The sequence below is a fragment of the Seriola dumerili genome, unplaced genomic scaffold (assembly GCF_002260705.1).
Source record: "Seriola dumerili isolate Sdu_G_001 unplaced genomic scaffold, Sdu_1.0 BDQW01000128.1, whole genome shotgun sequence".
NCBI classification, from domain to species: Eukaryota; Metazoa; Chordata; class Actinopteri; order Carangiformes; family Carangidae; genus Seriola; species Seriola dumerili.
In genome coordinates this window covers 880,812-895,276 of record NW_019174383.1, presented here as the reverse complement: position 1 = coordinate 895,276, position 14,465 = coordinate 880,812, and the positions used below count along the sequence as shown (strand labels likewise).

The following is a 14,465-nucleotide window of genomic DNA, read 5'->3' as shown; positions in this document are numbered from 1 at the left end:
CTCCCTCCCTTCCCTCCCCTCCCCCTCCCCCCTCCACTCCTTTCCTAAATCTTCACCATCGTCGCTCTATCCCGAAGGAAAGACAGAATGAGAGCAAATACACCGGACAACCTTAACTGACTTTTTATGGTGCTAAAAAATAAACATGTTGTGAAAAACCTGAAACCTCCCTGGCTGGATTAACTTTATTCATTCAACAGAAACAAAAAAATAGGCCTGTTATTAATTATAGGTGGTTTGTTATGAACTATAAGTACTTTTATTTATTATTATCAGTGACCATTAGACCCTCTTTAATGTCACTAGAACCTTCTCTTGAGTAGTTTATAAACAATATTAAATCCTCTTCACGTGACAGGGAAGTTGAGTCATCATGCATAGGCTTCATTGTAAGAATAAATGTCAATAATATTAAATTTGATACCATAAATTGAGCTAAATTAAAGAATGTATAAAAGATACATACCTGACATACATTTGGCAGGTTTACATCAAGTTGTGTTGATCTGGGCCACATGCTTCCTTCAAGGGTCCTTGAAATCCCCTTCACCCGTGCTCTGAGGTTGTATAATCATTTCATGGCTGTTTGTGTATTTAGATAGGACGACAAAACATGCGCAAATACACTTTAAACCCTTGGCTGGCGTCTAATTTGAATCATTTTAAACAATTAATGTTGAATATTTGATAATATCTGAATAACGATAGCAATGCCGGTACAAATAGGTTGAATGCTATTAATTCCGACCGCACGTAAACGCAGCGGTTAGCTTCATAACATCTCAGTTATAACCTAATCGCCGGTGGAGGGGTTGTGCATCAAGCTGAGAGGAAGGAACCATGGCTGCACTTTTCAAAGCAAGGAAAGGTGGGTACAAGGGGAAGACAAAAGTCAGAACAATTAAAGATTATAATAAGAAACACTGCTATAGCGTGTAGCCTCATATTAGCTAGATACGTGCATTGAAAACACCATAGAGCAGCTGTTAGCTTAGCTTGCTAGGTAGCCGGTACATGCCCCGGGGAAGCTTGCCTATCTCATTATCTTATTTAACACTATAACTGATAACAAGGTAGGAAAAATGTCAACACGAGTCATCTTCAGCTTCAGTCAAGTGACATAAGTAATGCGACGATAGCTAAAATAGTAAACGTGTTCCTGACTGTTAGCTCCTCGGCTAAATAAAGTTAGCCGGCTAGCTGCCAGTTTCTAACAGTTACAAGCTAATTTCCGGTGAGGACAGTCAGGTGAGCTTGTTGTTAAATAGTTCACCTGTTCTTGTAAATTAGAGGGTTTTTTATTTGAACTCTCAGACTGACAGGAAGGTGACTGATGGTGACGTTGACCTTTCACCTAAATAACATGAAGCTAACCACTGAGTTGGTGCTGCCTTCATGGACCGAAGAAAGTTGGTGCAAATCGCAGCAGCAGAATACAGATAACAGCATGGCAATATTACTTTAGCATTCAATTAACTTAAAAACTGGAAAGAAATTATACAATAAATGTTATGTAAATGTTGTATGTAAATGTTATTTTAATATATAACCACCCCTTGAAAACTGTTAATCATGGGGGTGTAAATGTGCAGATTTTGGGGTGGGGGGTGCGGGGCAGACAGAGGGAAGAATGGATTCCACTAAACTGTACAAAAAATCCTGCACTCGGTGAAGAAAGTGAAAGGAGGCTGGCCTCTACAACAGGACAATGATCCAAAGCAGACCTCAAAGTCTAAATTAAGAATAGAAAGACTGTTAGCTGCTACAGAAAGTATTTGCATTCTGTTACATCTGCCAGAAGGCTGTACTGACTTAGCAGGGTGCACAAACCTCTGCACATGCTGCAATTATAGTTTTCTATAATTTCAGTTCATGAAAAAATAAAGTAACATTTGAAGGAAAGTTGATTTTTTTTTTTTTTAAATGTCTGGTTGCAGCAGGAGTTGTATTTACTTATTTTCACCTCAAAAATCAACAAAATATGTAATGCTAAATGCTAAATAAACTTTTGCCACAGCTGTATTTGAATACAACAAATATAAGTTAAATTGAACCTGATTCATCTATTCAGGATTTATCTACTATAAATACTATTTTGTTGTCACAGGCAGTGCAGGAAGAAGTATTTAGATTTTAGACTTTTATTAAAGTATCATCTGCAAAATCTTCTGGAAGTATCACAAGTGGAAGTACCCCTCCTTTTTAGTGTGTTATATTATCTGAGTCCTTGTTTTTGTGTTAGACATCCTCTTTAAAGTCTAAACATTGATTAAAACCCACTTCTGTGAAACCTTTATTTTATTTATGAAAGCAAAAAAAAGATGATTTCTTGTCTAGTTAAAGAAAACCGACAACGACATCTACACTTGTCAAACTTGGATTTGAAGTCCAGAAACTGTTTCAAACACGGTGTCAGTTTGTGAAATCTTTTATTCAGTTTGTGGAAACAGGAAAAAAGGGCGATTTCACTGCTTTGTTTTCACATACTCAATCAAACCAGTTCTAGATCAAAAACCACTACATTTAGACTTGTCAAGTCTTGACTAGATTAACGGGACGAGTAATTAGACTGTTTAAAACACAGTTTCTGTTTTTTGTGAAACTTTTATTTTATTTGTGAAATTACAAAAACCATTATTTCACTGCCTCTTTCCCATCTGGACCATATTGGACCCAGTCTAGATGAAGAACCACCACTCAGGCTTGTCAGAATAAAGGGAGGCACATATATCACTCCATGAAAATAACCAGAGTCTAGTTTCATTTCATGATAGTGGACGTTTACTGTGTCAGTGAAGTCGCCCAGTTTTATGGCTTTCTGGGACACTCCTCCTCTCACTGTCCTGACGGCGAATCGAATGTGACTCCATCATAACAGATCAAATCCAACCGTGAACTTTGTGAGTCATTACCCCCCCCCCCCCCCCCCCCCCCCCCCAAATAACATCCTGTGTCACTTCTGGCTCGCCGTAGGCAGCTGCAGCTGGGTCTCATTGTTTGGTCTCATCATCGGACCAGTTAATCAAAGGATCATAGAAAAACTGGATCTGATCACAGCAGACATGCAGCAAACAGAGTCCTGTTCTACCAGAGGATCTCTCTCTCTGCAGTTTTCTGCTGCATGAAAAGGAGTGAATCAGTGACAGTATTTTTATTTTACAACCTAAAATTAATTAATAGAACATTTTCTTCCCTGTAATTAACTTCCTGAAGGTAGGGTGTAAGTCTCTGGATAGAAAAATGAGGGAACACTGCAACAATTAGTCAGTTAATTGAAAGAAAATTTATGGCCAAATATTTTGATTATTACTTTGATAAATGACCATTAGTTATTTAACGTTTTAATGTTTTTTTCTTGATCTTAACAGAAGAAATAGAATATTTTTGTGGATTTGAAATGTTGGTTTTCACTGTCTTCTGATGTTTTATAGAACAAATGCTTAAACAATCCGCAGGTTAATCAATAATGAACGTGATTGTTCGCTCCAGCCCTGAAACAACCTCTCCTCAGTTTGAGTCAGAAACCTGTTTGGTGGGTGTTTTTATGAGAAATGTCAGGTTTACACAAGTTGAAAAACGTTCAACAAAACCCGGTGACGGTTAAGTGAGTGGTTTGTTCATCCACTAAATTGCAGGGAGGGTTTACTGTATGTCGACAAAAGCGCTTGTCATTTCTGTCACTCGTCACGTAGCCCACGTTGAAAAGAAGTCCATCCTTAGAAAACGCCGCCCGAGTCCTGTCAGACAACAGAGAGTGAGCAGAACATTTCAGGCTCCTGGTTTTCCCTCCACAACAAAAGCTTCATCCTCAGGTTTTAAAACCTCAGTGTTTTATTGTGTCTTTGTGTTTTCACTGAAGAGATGCTGCGGAGATGAAACATTCACGCCCCATTGTTGCTTCACACGCCTGTTCACAAAGCGTGTGTTTGGATTTCGGTGTGATTGTTCCCTCTGTTAGAGCTGAAATTATTCATTTTTCCAATTGATCGTTCAGATTAATGTCCATCCCAGTTTCCGAGGTGACAGAGTCCTCAAATGTCTCGTTTGTCCAATCAACAGTGGCTTTTTTCTCACGTTTTTTGTCTTGAAAAAATGAGTGAAATGATAGTTGTATGGTGGAGTATTACATCCACACGAAGGAAAAAAACTAATCTGAAATTACGGGAGTAAAGTCGTAATTATGAGAATAAAGTCATAATATTTCAAGAAAAAAAAGTCACAATATTAAAAGAATAGAGTTGTAATATTACAAGGATTAAAAATATAAAATTTAAGAGAAAAAAACATAATTATTACATTACCCATCTAAAACAACACGGAACATAAAATTCTGACTTTATTCTCATATTAGGACTTTGGTTTTGAAATATTATTATTTTATTCTCAAAATTCTGACTTTATTCTTGAAGTTCCAGATTTTTTTTTCTATCATCAGTGTGGCCCTAATACTCTGTCATAAATTCAATTATCAAAACAGTTGCCAATAACCTTTTTTTGTTGACAGATTAATCAAGTAATCGTTCAGCTCTTGGTGTTCCTCTCTCCCTCAGCTCTCGGCCTGTGTCTCAGCGGTTGTCGGAGTTTCTCTCAGCTCGCCGAACTTCCAGAGACGCATCAGATCCTCAGACAGACCTGCAGGGACTTCGCCGACAGAGAACTGATCCCCATCGCTGCCGGGCTCGACAAGGAGCACTTGTACCCTGCCAAACAGGTACAGGTGCACACACACACACACACACGCACACACACACACACACACACACACACACACACAGACTTATGATTTGATCCCAATTTTATTGTTGCCATAAAAAGCAGTGTGGACGTGGTTACGTGGTTAATGAGTACATGTGATGACGGTGTTCAGGAGTCCGTGGGAGTGATGAACCTTACTTACAAACCTGTAAATCTAAATAAATAAAAGTTTAGATTTCATCCCATTTGTGTGAAATTTTGTCAGAATTGCTGTGTGAAGTCTTGAGTAATGGCTAAAAAATGTTTTGTGAGGTCACACTGACCTTGACCTTTGACCTTTTAGCCACCAAAATCTAATCAGTTCTTCCTTGATTCCAAGTAAATGTTTTAACCAAATTTGAAGAAACTCCCTCGAGCTATTACTGAGATATCGTGTTCATGAGAATGAGACGAACGTCAACCTGAAAACAATATGGCTGCCGCCGGTGCAGAGGAATAATAATAATAATAATAATAATAATAAAAAGGGAACAGTCTCATTTTGTAAATGTCACATTTAAGAGGTATTGATTCAGAAAACTGAAGAAATGAATCCTATATGTATGTGAGAAAGTTCATCGATCCGAAGCTCCAGTTCCAGCTCATAGTTTTTCTGTGCGGACACAACTTTAGTGTCGTATTCGGCCGCAGCAGGCAGATGTTTTCAGACAAACATCTGTAAACCGCCTCTGTCCAAACAGCAGACAGACTCGTTAATGTCCCTGTTTCCCGCTCTTCAGATTCAGGAGTTGGGGGCGATGGGGGTGTTGGCCATGGAGGTGCCAGAGGAGCTGGGCGGCGCTGGGATGGACTACCTGGCGTACAGTCTGGCTGTGGAGGAGATCAGCCGGGGCTGTGCCAGCACCGGGGTGGTGGTCTCTGTTAACAATGTGAGTCTGTGTATATATATATATACATGTGGTGTAGGATTCTGTGAGTCCGGGTCCTGGTGTGTTAAAGGTCTCGTTCTGGTCTCAGTCTCTCTACATCGGACCCATATTGAAGTTTGGGACGGAGGAGCAGAAGAAGCAGTGGATCACACCGTTCACCACCGGAGAGCAGGTGGGCTGCTTCGCCCTCAGTGAGCCAGGTGAGTGTGACACACGTTCACCTTTAATTCCTCCACCTGAGGGACCTGACGTCTCCGTCTGAAATAGAAAAAACTAAGAACTAACAGACAGGAAATCTCTGTTAAATGATCCCAGGCTAGAAACCGCTGACCTCTCCTTCCTCATCCAAATGAACTGAATTAAGAAATATCACAGGATTATAATCACAAGAGTGAGGAGCTTTTCATCCCAAGAAGACGCTGCAAAACTCCTCCATGCTTCTTAATTTACCATTTTATTTTAATTTTATTCCTTTTATATGTTTCATATCTTATTTTTATTGGACTGTTTATTAGTTTTTAATCACATTTTATTCCTACTCTTTAATAGTTTTATTTAACACCTTTTTACTGATCAGTTGTTGCTCTGAAGTATTTTCTTTTCTTTTCATTTATGTGTTTTTAATTTGTGTCTAATGTTTTTATCTTTGCACTGTCCACGTAGTTTTTGTGTTCGCACCTTCCTTGATAACTGACACATTTTGCTTCCACCTGGAATGAAATGTGCCGTATAAATAAAGTTTAGCTTGATTGAAACGGCTGAGTGTAAATTGCAGGTAACGGCAGCGATGCAGGAGCGGCGTCCACGGTGGCTCGTCAGGAGGGAGACGAGTGGGTGCTGAACGGAACCAAAGCCTGGATCACCAACAGCTGGGACGCCTCCGCCACCGTCGTGTTCGCCACCACGGACAAGAAGCTCAAACACAAGGCACGACGCGCCACATTTAGATATCCTGTAACGGTGAGAATCCTCCGTCACCTTTGTTGGATTTCCTCTGACCGCTCTTCTTCTCTGCAGGGCATCAGCGCCTTCCTGATCCCCATGCCTCACCCCGGCCTTTCTCTGGGGAAGAAGGAGGACAAGCTGGGCATCAGAGCGTCATCCACGGCGAACATCATCATGGAGGACTGCAGGATACCGCTGGGCAACATGCTGGGTCCTCGTGGTGCTGGATTCAAGATCGCCATGGTACTTTAAAGCGTTATATTCTCTGTTAACCAGAAGCTGTGTTCACATGGAGCCTGTTGAGCCACTAATATTTCAGAATAAGAGCTGAACCAAATATAAACGTGTCCGTACTGAGACATCTTCTCAGGATCCGTCGTTACAATAAGTCTGTGTGTGTGTCACAGCAAACCCTGGACAGTGGACGGATCGGGATCGCAGCTCAGGCGCTCGGCATCGCTCAGGCCTCTCTGGACTGCGCCGCAGACTACGCACACAAACGCACCGCGTTCGGAGCGCCCATCGGCAAACTGCAGGCCATACAGGTACCATGGCAACTAATCTGCTGCTTATTCTAAACTACAAGAAGGTAAGATGAAGGAACATCACAAAATTATGAAAATACTAAATAAACATACAAGAAAAAAGCGCTACAACATAAAAATGATGAGAAACTTATAGATTGAAAATATATATAATAAAATTAACAGCAACAATAATCATAGCATCACTTCTGTTGCTCGTGGTAACTTTGGGAACATGGTGACGGAGGGAAACAGTCGGACAGGTTGTAAACAGGACACATAGAAACAGACAAAAAACAAACTAATTCAGAAGTGTTTCCAGGGGACACTATAAAAGTGATGCACCTGGCTGGGACGCACTTGTTGTTCAATAGTCTGGTCCATCACTTTTATGGTGTCCCCTGGAAACACGTCGGTCGTCGCCTGTGCTACTTGCAGCGTATTTGTGTGTTTGCTTGTGTTGAGCTCTCAGGGCCACCGTAGGAAACGGAGAAAGTGCAGCACAGTCAGAATGTCAACAACGGTCCCTCAGTGCACAGAGCAACTGTACAGAAGGTCAAAGGTCAGGCAGCAGCTATGGGAAATGTAGGATCCAGCTACTATACCGAGGACTAAAAGTCAGGATGACTTCACATCTGCTGCTTCGATTTGTACCGTGGTTTTTTTTAAGTCCTACAACGTTAGTGAAGTGTAACAGTGAAACCAGAAACCTCCCCTCAAAGCTGTAAGAAGACGGAGTGTGTTCCTCAGAGCAGAAGGTGTCGCCTTCAAATACCAGAACCCAGAGCAACACATCAGCAGATATTTGGCATCTCTGCTCAATAATCACTAATCATTTACAGCATTCATCAACATCTGTGATGAATGTTTCCCGTCTCTCAGACGGTGGACCTGCGGCTCCAGGACTAACTGAGCGTCTCTTACTCTCGTCTAGTTCAAACTGGCCGACATGGCTGTGGCGTTAGAGAGCGCTCGCCTGCTCACCTGGAAGGCCGCGCTTCTCCGAGACTCCAAGAAACCCTTCACCAAGGTACAGGGTCGACCTCTGACCTCCACAGGTTTTTACATTCATACGGTAGAACCTGCAGCCCGTCACCCTCTGCTCTTCTCTCCCCCCCCCCACAGGAAGCAGCCATGGCCAAACTCGCAGGCATTGAATCGCGCACGTTCTGCTCACATCAGGTAAGACACCGACAAACGTCAAGGGAGGGATGTAAAGATCCTGAACGAAACCCTCCGAGACGATGTTAATCTCACTCTTCTTTATTTTGCACTTGAACTCAGGCGATCCAGGTTCTGGGTGGGATGGGTTACGTGTCGGACATGCCGGCGGAGAGGCACTACCGCGACGCTCGCATTACGGAGATCTACGAGGGCACCAGTGAGATCCAGAGGCTGGTGATCGCCGGCCAGTTACTGAAGGAATATCAGGCGTAGACGCACTCTGTGCCTTTTGCTGCAACATGGACATAAAATCCCAGATCCGGAACCAGACAAGTCAGCATCACCTCATCCATAAAGATAAAGAGGCCAGTGTGATCCAGCTCGGCTCGTGAGCTGAGGCACAACTTTTATACTTTTGTCGTTTTTATATCAGGGTTAGATCAGCGACGCCACAGAAGTCCAGAGGAGATTCAGACGCTCTTACGTGTCCGTTACCTCCACTGTCTCGTGTTCAAGGGAATTCAGGAATGAATGTTAAACACTGTAAAGATGAGACAAGTTCAGACTCGCCTTAAGAAGATGTCAGTGTCAGTTTAAAGGGTCAGTTCAACTACATTAAATTTCACGTTCCACACGGTTGTCGGTCGCACAGACGGTTTAGGTTTGATATGACGCCTCTGCTGGTCGCTCCGCTGCAGGTCACAGAAAACGCCGTAACTCTGGCGGTTAGAGTGTTGAAGTTGTAGCCCACGGTGTGAGTCACTGTGAGTGTAGTTTGGATCCAGGATCAGGCCTCAGCTCCTCAGAACCTCGCGGACCGACGAGGACCTCTAGTGACCACAACAGAACCTGCAGGTACATTCAGATACAGACGCTTGAAAACATCCAACATCAACTTCTTTAAGTGTGTTACTTTATAATGTGTTTGATGATGAATAAGTTTAGTAAATAATGATAGATAATTGATATATCTAATGTAGATGTTTGATATCTCATAATCAGAGTTTGACAAATCGACACGAGCCAAACACAGAACAGATTTCCACGTTTATAAAGTGTATAAAGTTTTTGTGATTTGGGTGAACTGACCCTTTAATTTCTTCAATCAGGTTCATTAAGTCTCTTTAACACCTTCAGTACCTTCAGAAAAACAGCTTTTAAATCAGTGTTGAGCTTCTCATGACGAGGTTTAACCACCAGAGGGCGACGCGGTGCCTTCACGGTCCTGAGTAGAGATCTGCTCTGTGATCAGTTACACACATTTTCATTTTTCTAATTTAGTTTCTTGACCGAAGCTCGAGCTGATACTTGAAGTGTGTGTGTGTGTGTGTGTGTGTGTGTGTGTGTGTGTGTGTGTGTGTGTGTGTGTGTGTGTGTTTTCTGTGGCCTGAACCTTCGAGATGGTCGAGGTGAAATCTGTCAGAAGCCGTTGTAACGATGATCTCACAGACTTCCTGTGCCTCAATGTCTTGTACATACTTGTAATTTATTGTGTGCAGATGATAATAATAAAAAAAACACCATGACAATAATATAGATGCTGCTGAGAAACGAAGGATTTTATTTCAACATTAAAAACAAACAAGGAGGAAGTCACTCTGCAGGTTCTTATTGCATCTTTTACATTTCACATTATCAAACTTCTTCTCACTTTAATCAAGTTTCCTGAATTATTTTCTCACCAAACCTCCGAGTCTGTCGAGTCTGTTTTGCACATTTACATATTATTATTATTATTATTATTACTATTATTATTTGAAACACTTTTATATTTACGTTTCTGAACCAGGCGTCACACAGACTGGCTGTAAATCAGACTGACTTTATTCTGCTAAATCTATATGAGAAAGGAAAAAAGATCAAATGCATAAACTCCTAATTGGGACACTGAGGACTGTTTTCACTTTCACCTCTATGACAGATGTTTTCCAGGTGAGGCTGAATCCAGATGTTTTTTTTCCCCAAACATTTCTGTATTGAATCAGAAGCAGAAGAACAAGACAAACATAGGCACAGAAATACAACATATAATAATAGATGAGCAATAATGAGTAAAATTAAATAACAATCACTAATAATAATAATAATAATAATAGTAATAATGATGATGATGATGATGATGGATGCAGGCCTGTGCAGCTGTGATGATGGACGTCAGGTGAGACTCTCTCCAGGAGAAACCGACGAGCCACGTTTCCTTTGCTGTGAGTTTCTTTATGAAGCAGTTTGATCCTGGTTCAGTTCTGAACCTTCTCCATGGTGGCTAAAGGTTAAAGGTCAAGGTCACGGTGACCTCAGAAATCACACAAATGGTTCATATTTTATATGGCTCTGGATAAACAGGGATGTAACCTGAAACTAGTCCGAGTGGCGGAGGGATACGACTGCGAGGAGGTGGTTCTAGCGCTTACTGTGAATTTGAGATCACAGTGACTCACCACCTACTTAGTGTTTGCGTGCACTTTGCTGTTCCTGTGTGTGTGTGTGTGTGTGTGTGTGTGTGTGTGTGTGTGTGTGTGTTCTTTGTGTTTATCCACGTGAGGGCACTGATTGCTCCACTGGTCCAGATCTAGGCCAAGCTTCCTGACGCTGGAGTTGCACCCCTGCTGATTGTGCTGATCCTGGTGATAGTCCGCTGGGTGCATTGTTCAAAGCCGCCCCCCGACGCTCCTGCGCAGGTCGTTTTCGGCTCCGTCGGGGTGTGTGAGCCGGGGACTTGATTATTAACGTGTCTGGCTCTTGTTTGTTTCCTTCATTTCACACACAAACAAGGACACGTGTATGATTTATTTATTCTGAGAGCTCGTCATGCGTGAACTTTGTCCTCGTTACTGACATGAGACTCACAGGATTTGGCTCGTTGTCATTCTCACAGCGGCGTCGCACAGAAAGCCTCAATGGGCCCCATCACCCTTTAAATATGTCCACTGTTCCACCTGTACGGATACCTGAATCAACACCCACACACATGCATCTGTGTGTTTAAAGTTGGAAACACATTTATAAAAGTCCATCTGAATATCTCGTCCTCTTTTCTCTGCGAGGTTTTAAAACGTTATTTCTGTCGCTTGTTTTCGGTGATTTCATTAAATTAAAACAAAGTGGAAAGACGTCTTACTCTGAAAAGACGAGCTGATTAAACTGGAGTCGTGTGGATTAATTAGGTGTCTGTTGTAATATATAAGCTGCTTTTAAATCACTTCTTGAAACACTTTTATTGTAGAGCTTCTCCAGATTTTATTAAACTTTATTGATTACTCTTGCTTTTTTATTCATTCGTTTTATTGATTTTTACTTGGTGGTTTTACTGGTGGCTCTGCCTTTGCTTTATTTGCATTATAATACTAAAACATTTTAATTTTAATTAAATAAAAAAAACTGTTGCCTTCTATGACTGCACTTTAAAAAAGGGCTCTATATTATTATTATTATTATTATTATTATTATTATTATTATTATTATTATTATTATAAAACCTTAGAAACTTAAAGGCACGGTCCAAACAGGTTGCTCCATTATTAAACCTGAAAACACAGGATCTGTCGTCCTCTCACACTAAACTCACTTTTATTTATTTCATTGTTTTAGATGCAAGAAATAATCTGTCAAACTCTTTATTTATTCTGCAGGAATGTCAAATATCACATTTCAGAATTGCAGAAACATCCCAGGCTGTTGGAGGAGCCGCACCATGTTGGGCCCCTGGGTAACTAGTCCCACTACGCCCCTGTTCCTGTTCATGCTCATCTTTTTAAAATCTTTATATATCATGTCATAAACAACAAAGACAAACAGTTACATGTTTTTTTTATTTGTTTTTTTAGAAAAAGTTTCTATGAAAAGACAATTAAAAAAAAATAAAAAGACATGAAGTTCAAAACACTGTACATGATGCATTCAGATGCAAATTCCCTCCTTTGATCGCAACATGAGTGCACATCGGTGTGAGGGCTTCACTGTGGGAACCGACCTCATCAACACAATGAGTCCACGGGGGGGGGGGGGGGGGGGGGGTCTATTTACAATGAAGCCCTGCAGCTTTTCAACTCGACCTGCACAATGACGTCATTACAACACCTGTGGCCGCAGGTTCCAGCCTCAGTCAAACGTTTAACTTTCTTTAATGAATTGTTGTGTCTCCTCAGACTTGGACACGTGATGCGCTAAAAACAGAAGAATAAACTTCTGCTGCCGGAAAAAATGATTTACAAAATGACATTCAGTTCACGCTTAGTTCAACAGTTACAGCCACTGTGCTTTAAAGTCTCGTGCGCACCTCGCTGCACCAGGTGTCACCTGACGGGCTCAGCTTCCTGTGGCGCTTCATTTCAGCAGAAACTTTCCAGATGCTCCAGCTGCTCCGGTCCGCGGTGAAGACCCGGACTCAGTCTACACATAGTACTTCTTGTCGAGGTCCGAGCTGGCTGTGATGGTCTTGGTGGGAGCGTATTTGATGGGGGACACGCCCCTGACCACGGAGGCGAAGGAGCAGCACAGCAGCGTCCCGCCGAACAGCAGCAGCGCCGCGGCCGCCCAGCCGATGTAGATGGCCGCCCCGATCTCCCTCTTCTTGGACGGCGGCACCTGCGGGTTGTGGAAGTCCACGATGATGTTGTTGGCCATCCAGCAGAGCGGGATCAGCACCGACAGCCCGCTGATGATGTAGATCACCCCCCCGGCGTACACCACTCTCGCCTTCACCGTCTCATCCTTGATGCAGTTGGTGCACTGCGCCCCGGCCACCGTCACCGTGAGGCCGACGACCCCCAGCACGGCGGAGATGATGGTGAGGGCGCGCGCAGTCTGCAGGTCCTGCGCCAGGGCCAGCACCGAGTCGTGGACTTTGCACTGCATCTGCCCGGTGCTCTGCACCACGCAGGACATCCACAGCCCGTCCCAGATGGTCTGAGCCACCACGATGTTGGAGTCGATGAAGGCGGTCACCTTCCACATCGGCAGCCCGCAGGCCACCATCACCAGCACGGAGCCGGTGACGCACAGCGCCATGCCGAGGAACTCCAGACACGCAGCGAGCATCTTGAAGCAGCTGATGGTCCTGAAGAGAGGTGAAGTCAAAGGTCTGAAGGTCTGTGTCCTCTCTGTCTCTGTCTCCTCTCTGTCTCTGTCTGGGTCTGTCCCGCTCTGAGTCTGTTCATTTATGGGACCTCAGCACTGACGCTGCTGCTGCACCTCCACCAAAACAAACCCCACGAACTTTGAGCCAATCAGCAGTGAAAGCATCTCTGTCTCAGCCAATGAGAGCAGCAGCATCTCAAACACACACACACACACACCCACACCCACACCCACACCCTTCCACTGAGTGTGAGAGCTGGAGCTCCAGATGTGCGGGGGTCTTCCTGTGATTCAGAGTCCAAGGGAGTGAAGAGGGAGGAACAGTTGCTGAAGGATTTCCAACTTATTATGTAGGTTAATTATGTATAACACACACACACACACACACACACACACACACACACACACACACACACACACACAGAAATGTTGATGTAGAGACAGAATCATATGTTCTGTGGAACACACTCGCACATCCCGTCAGACCACAAGCAACATGAAAACCACATTTGCTGGTTGAAATCCCGGCATGTCTGTCCCACCGCCCCCCACCCCTCCCACTGCCCCCCAACCCCTCCACACCCCGGACCTACTCCCGCGCCCCCCAGCCCCCCCACACCACCACACATGTCCAACAAAGACAAACGCCTCAATGAAGGGCACATACTATAAACATGATAGAATCTTTTATCAGGTATTTGAATAACATCTAGATTATTTAACTGTCGGTACAGTCCCCGTGTTTATTATTGTAACCATGACAACTGATGTCCAGAACGCCTGCCGCCGCAGGGGAAAAAAACGACCTATATAGTCGTCCAGGTTGGAGGAGTTGTTGGTATATTTATTTTAATAATAATAATAATTATAAACTTTATTTGTATAACACCTTTCATACAAGAAATAAGAGCTTTACAACAAGGAAACTCCATCCACCAGATGCATCACATGAACAGTGTGAATATAAAAACAAGTTCAAAACATTCATGTAAAATGAGATGGAACAAAAAATGAATTAATAAGGAATAAATAAGAATATGAAAGATTAAAATAAACAAACAATGGGTCAAAAAACGCACAGAGATTTGTATTTCCCTTCAACGCTACAGAGAATTTTAGCATCTTTCAGCTC

General features: G+C 42.8%; 2 protein-coding genes across 2 annotated transcripts; one reads left to right on the top strand and one right to left on the bottom strand.

Moving 5' to 3' along the window:
* The first annotated feature begins 773 nt into the window (after positions 1 to 773).
* On the top strand, positions 774 to 8,877 carry acads (acyl-CoA dehydrogenase short chain). Its single transcript, XM_022748707.1, has 10 exons — positions 774 to 868; positions 4,551 to 4,711; positions 5,475 to 5,624; positions 5,713 to 5,824; positions 6,400 to 6,551; positions 6,642 to 6,812; positions 6,977 to 7,114; positions 8,028 to 8,123; positions 8,219 to 8,275; positions 8,378 to 8,877. The coding sequence occupies exons 1-10, from the start codon at positions 841 to 843 to the stop codon at positions 8,528 to 8,530; spliced, it is 1,218 nt and encodes a 405-aa protein (XP_022604428.1). The 5' UTR covers positions 774 to 840; the 3' UTR covers positions 8,531 to 8,877.
* Positions 8,878 to 11,856: 2,979 nt separating this feature from the next.
* Positions 11,857 to 13,409, bottom strand: LOC111224279 (claudin-5-like). Its single transcript, XM_022748706.1, has one exon. The coding sequence runs from the start codon at positions 13,292 to 13,294 to the stop codon at positions 12,647 to 12,649; it is 648 nt and encodes a 215-aa protein (XP_022604427.1). The 5' UTR covers positions 13,295 to 13,409; the 3' UTR covers positions 11,857 to 12,646.
* Positions 13,410 to 14,465: the final 1,056 nt, after the last annotated feature.

Excerpts from the sequence above, each read along its gene's own strand:
- acads (XM_022748707.1), top strand. The coding sequence starts at position 841 with ATGGCTGCACTTTTCAAAGCAAGGAAAG. Across the intron at positions 4,712-5,474 it reads ACTTGTACCCTGCCAAACAG|ATTCAGGAGTTGGGGGCGAT; the intron begins GTACAGGTGCAC and ends CCCGCTCTTCAG. Across the intron at positions 5,625-5,712 it reads TGGTGGTCTCTGTTAACAAT|TCTCTCTACATCGGACCCAT; the intron begins GTGAGTCTGTGT and ends TTCTGGTCTCAG.
- LOC111224279 (XM_022748706.1), bottom strand. The coding sequence starts at position 13,294 with ATGCTCGCTGCGTGTCTGGAGTTCCTCGGCATGGCGCTGTGCGTCACC.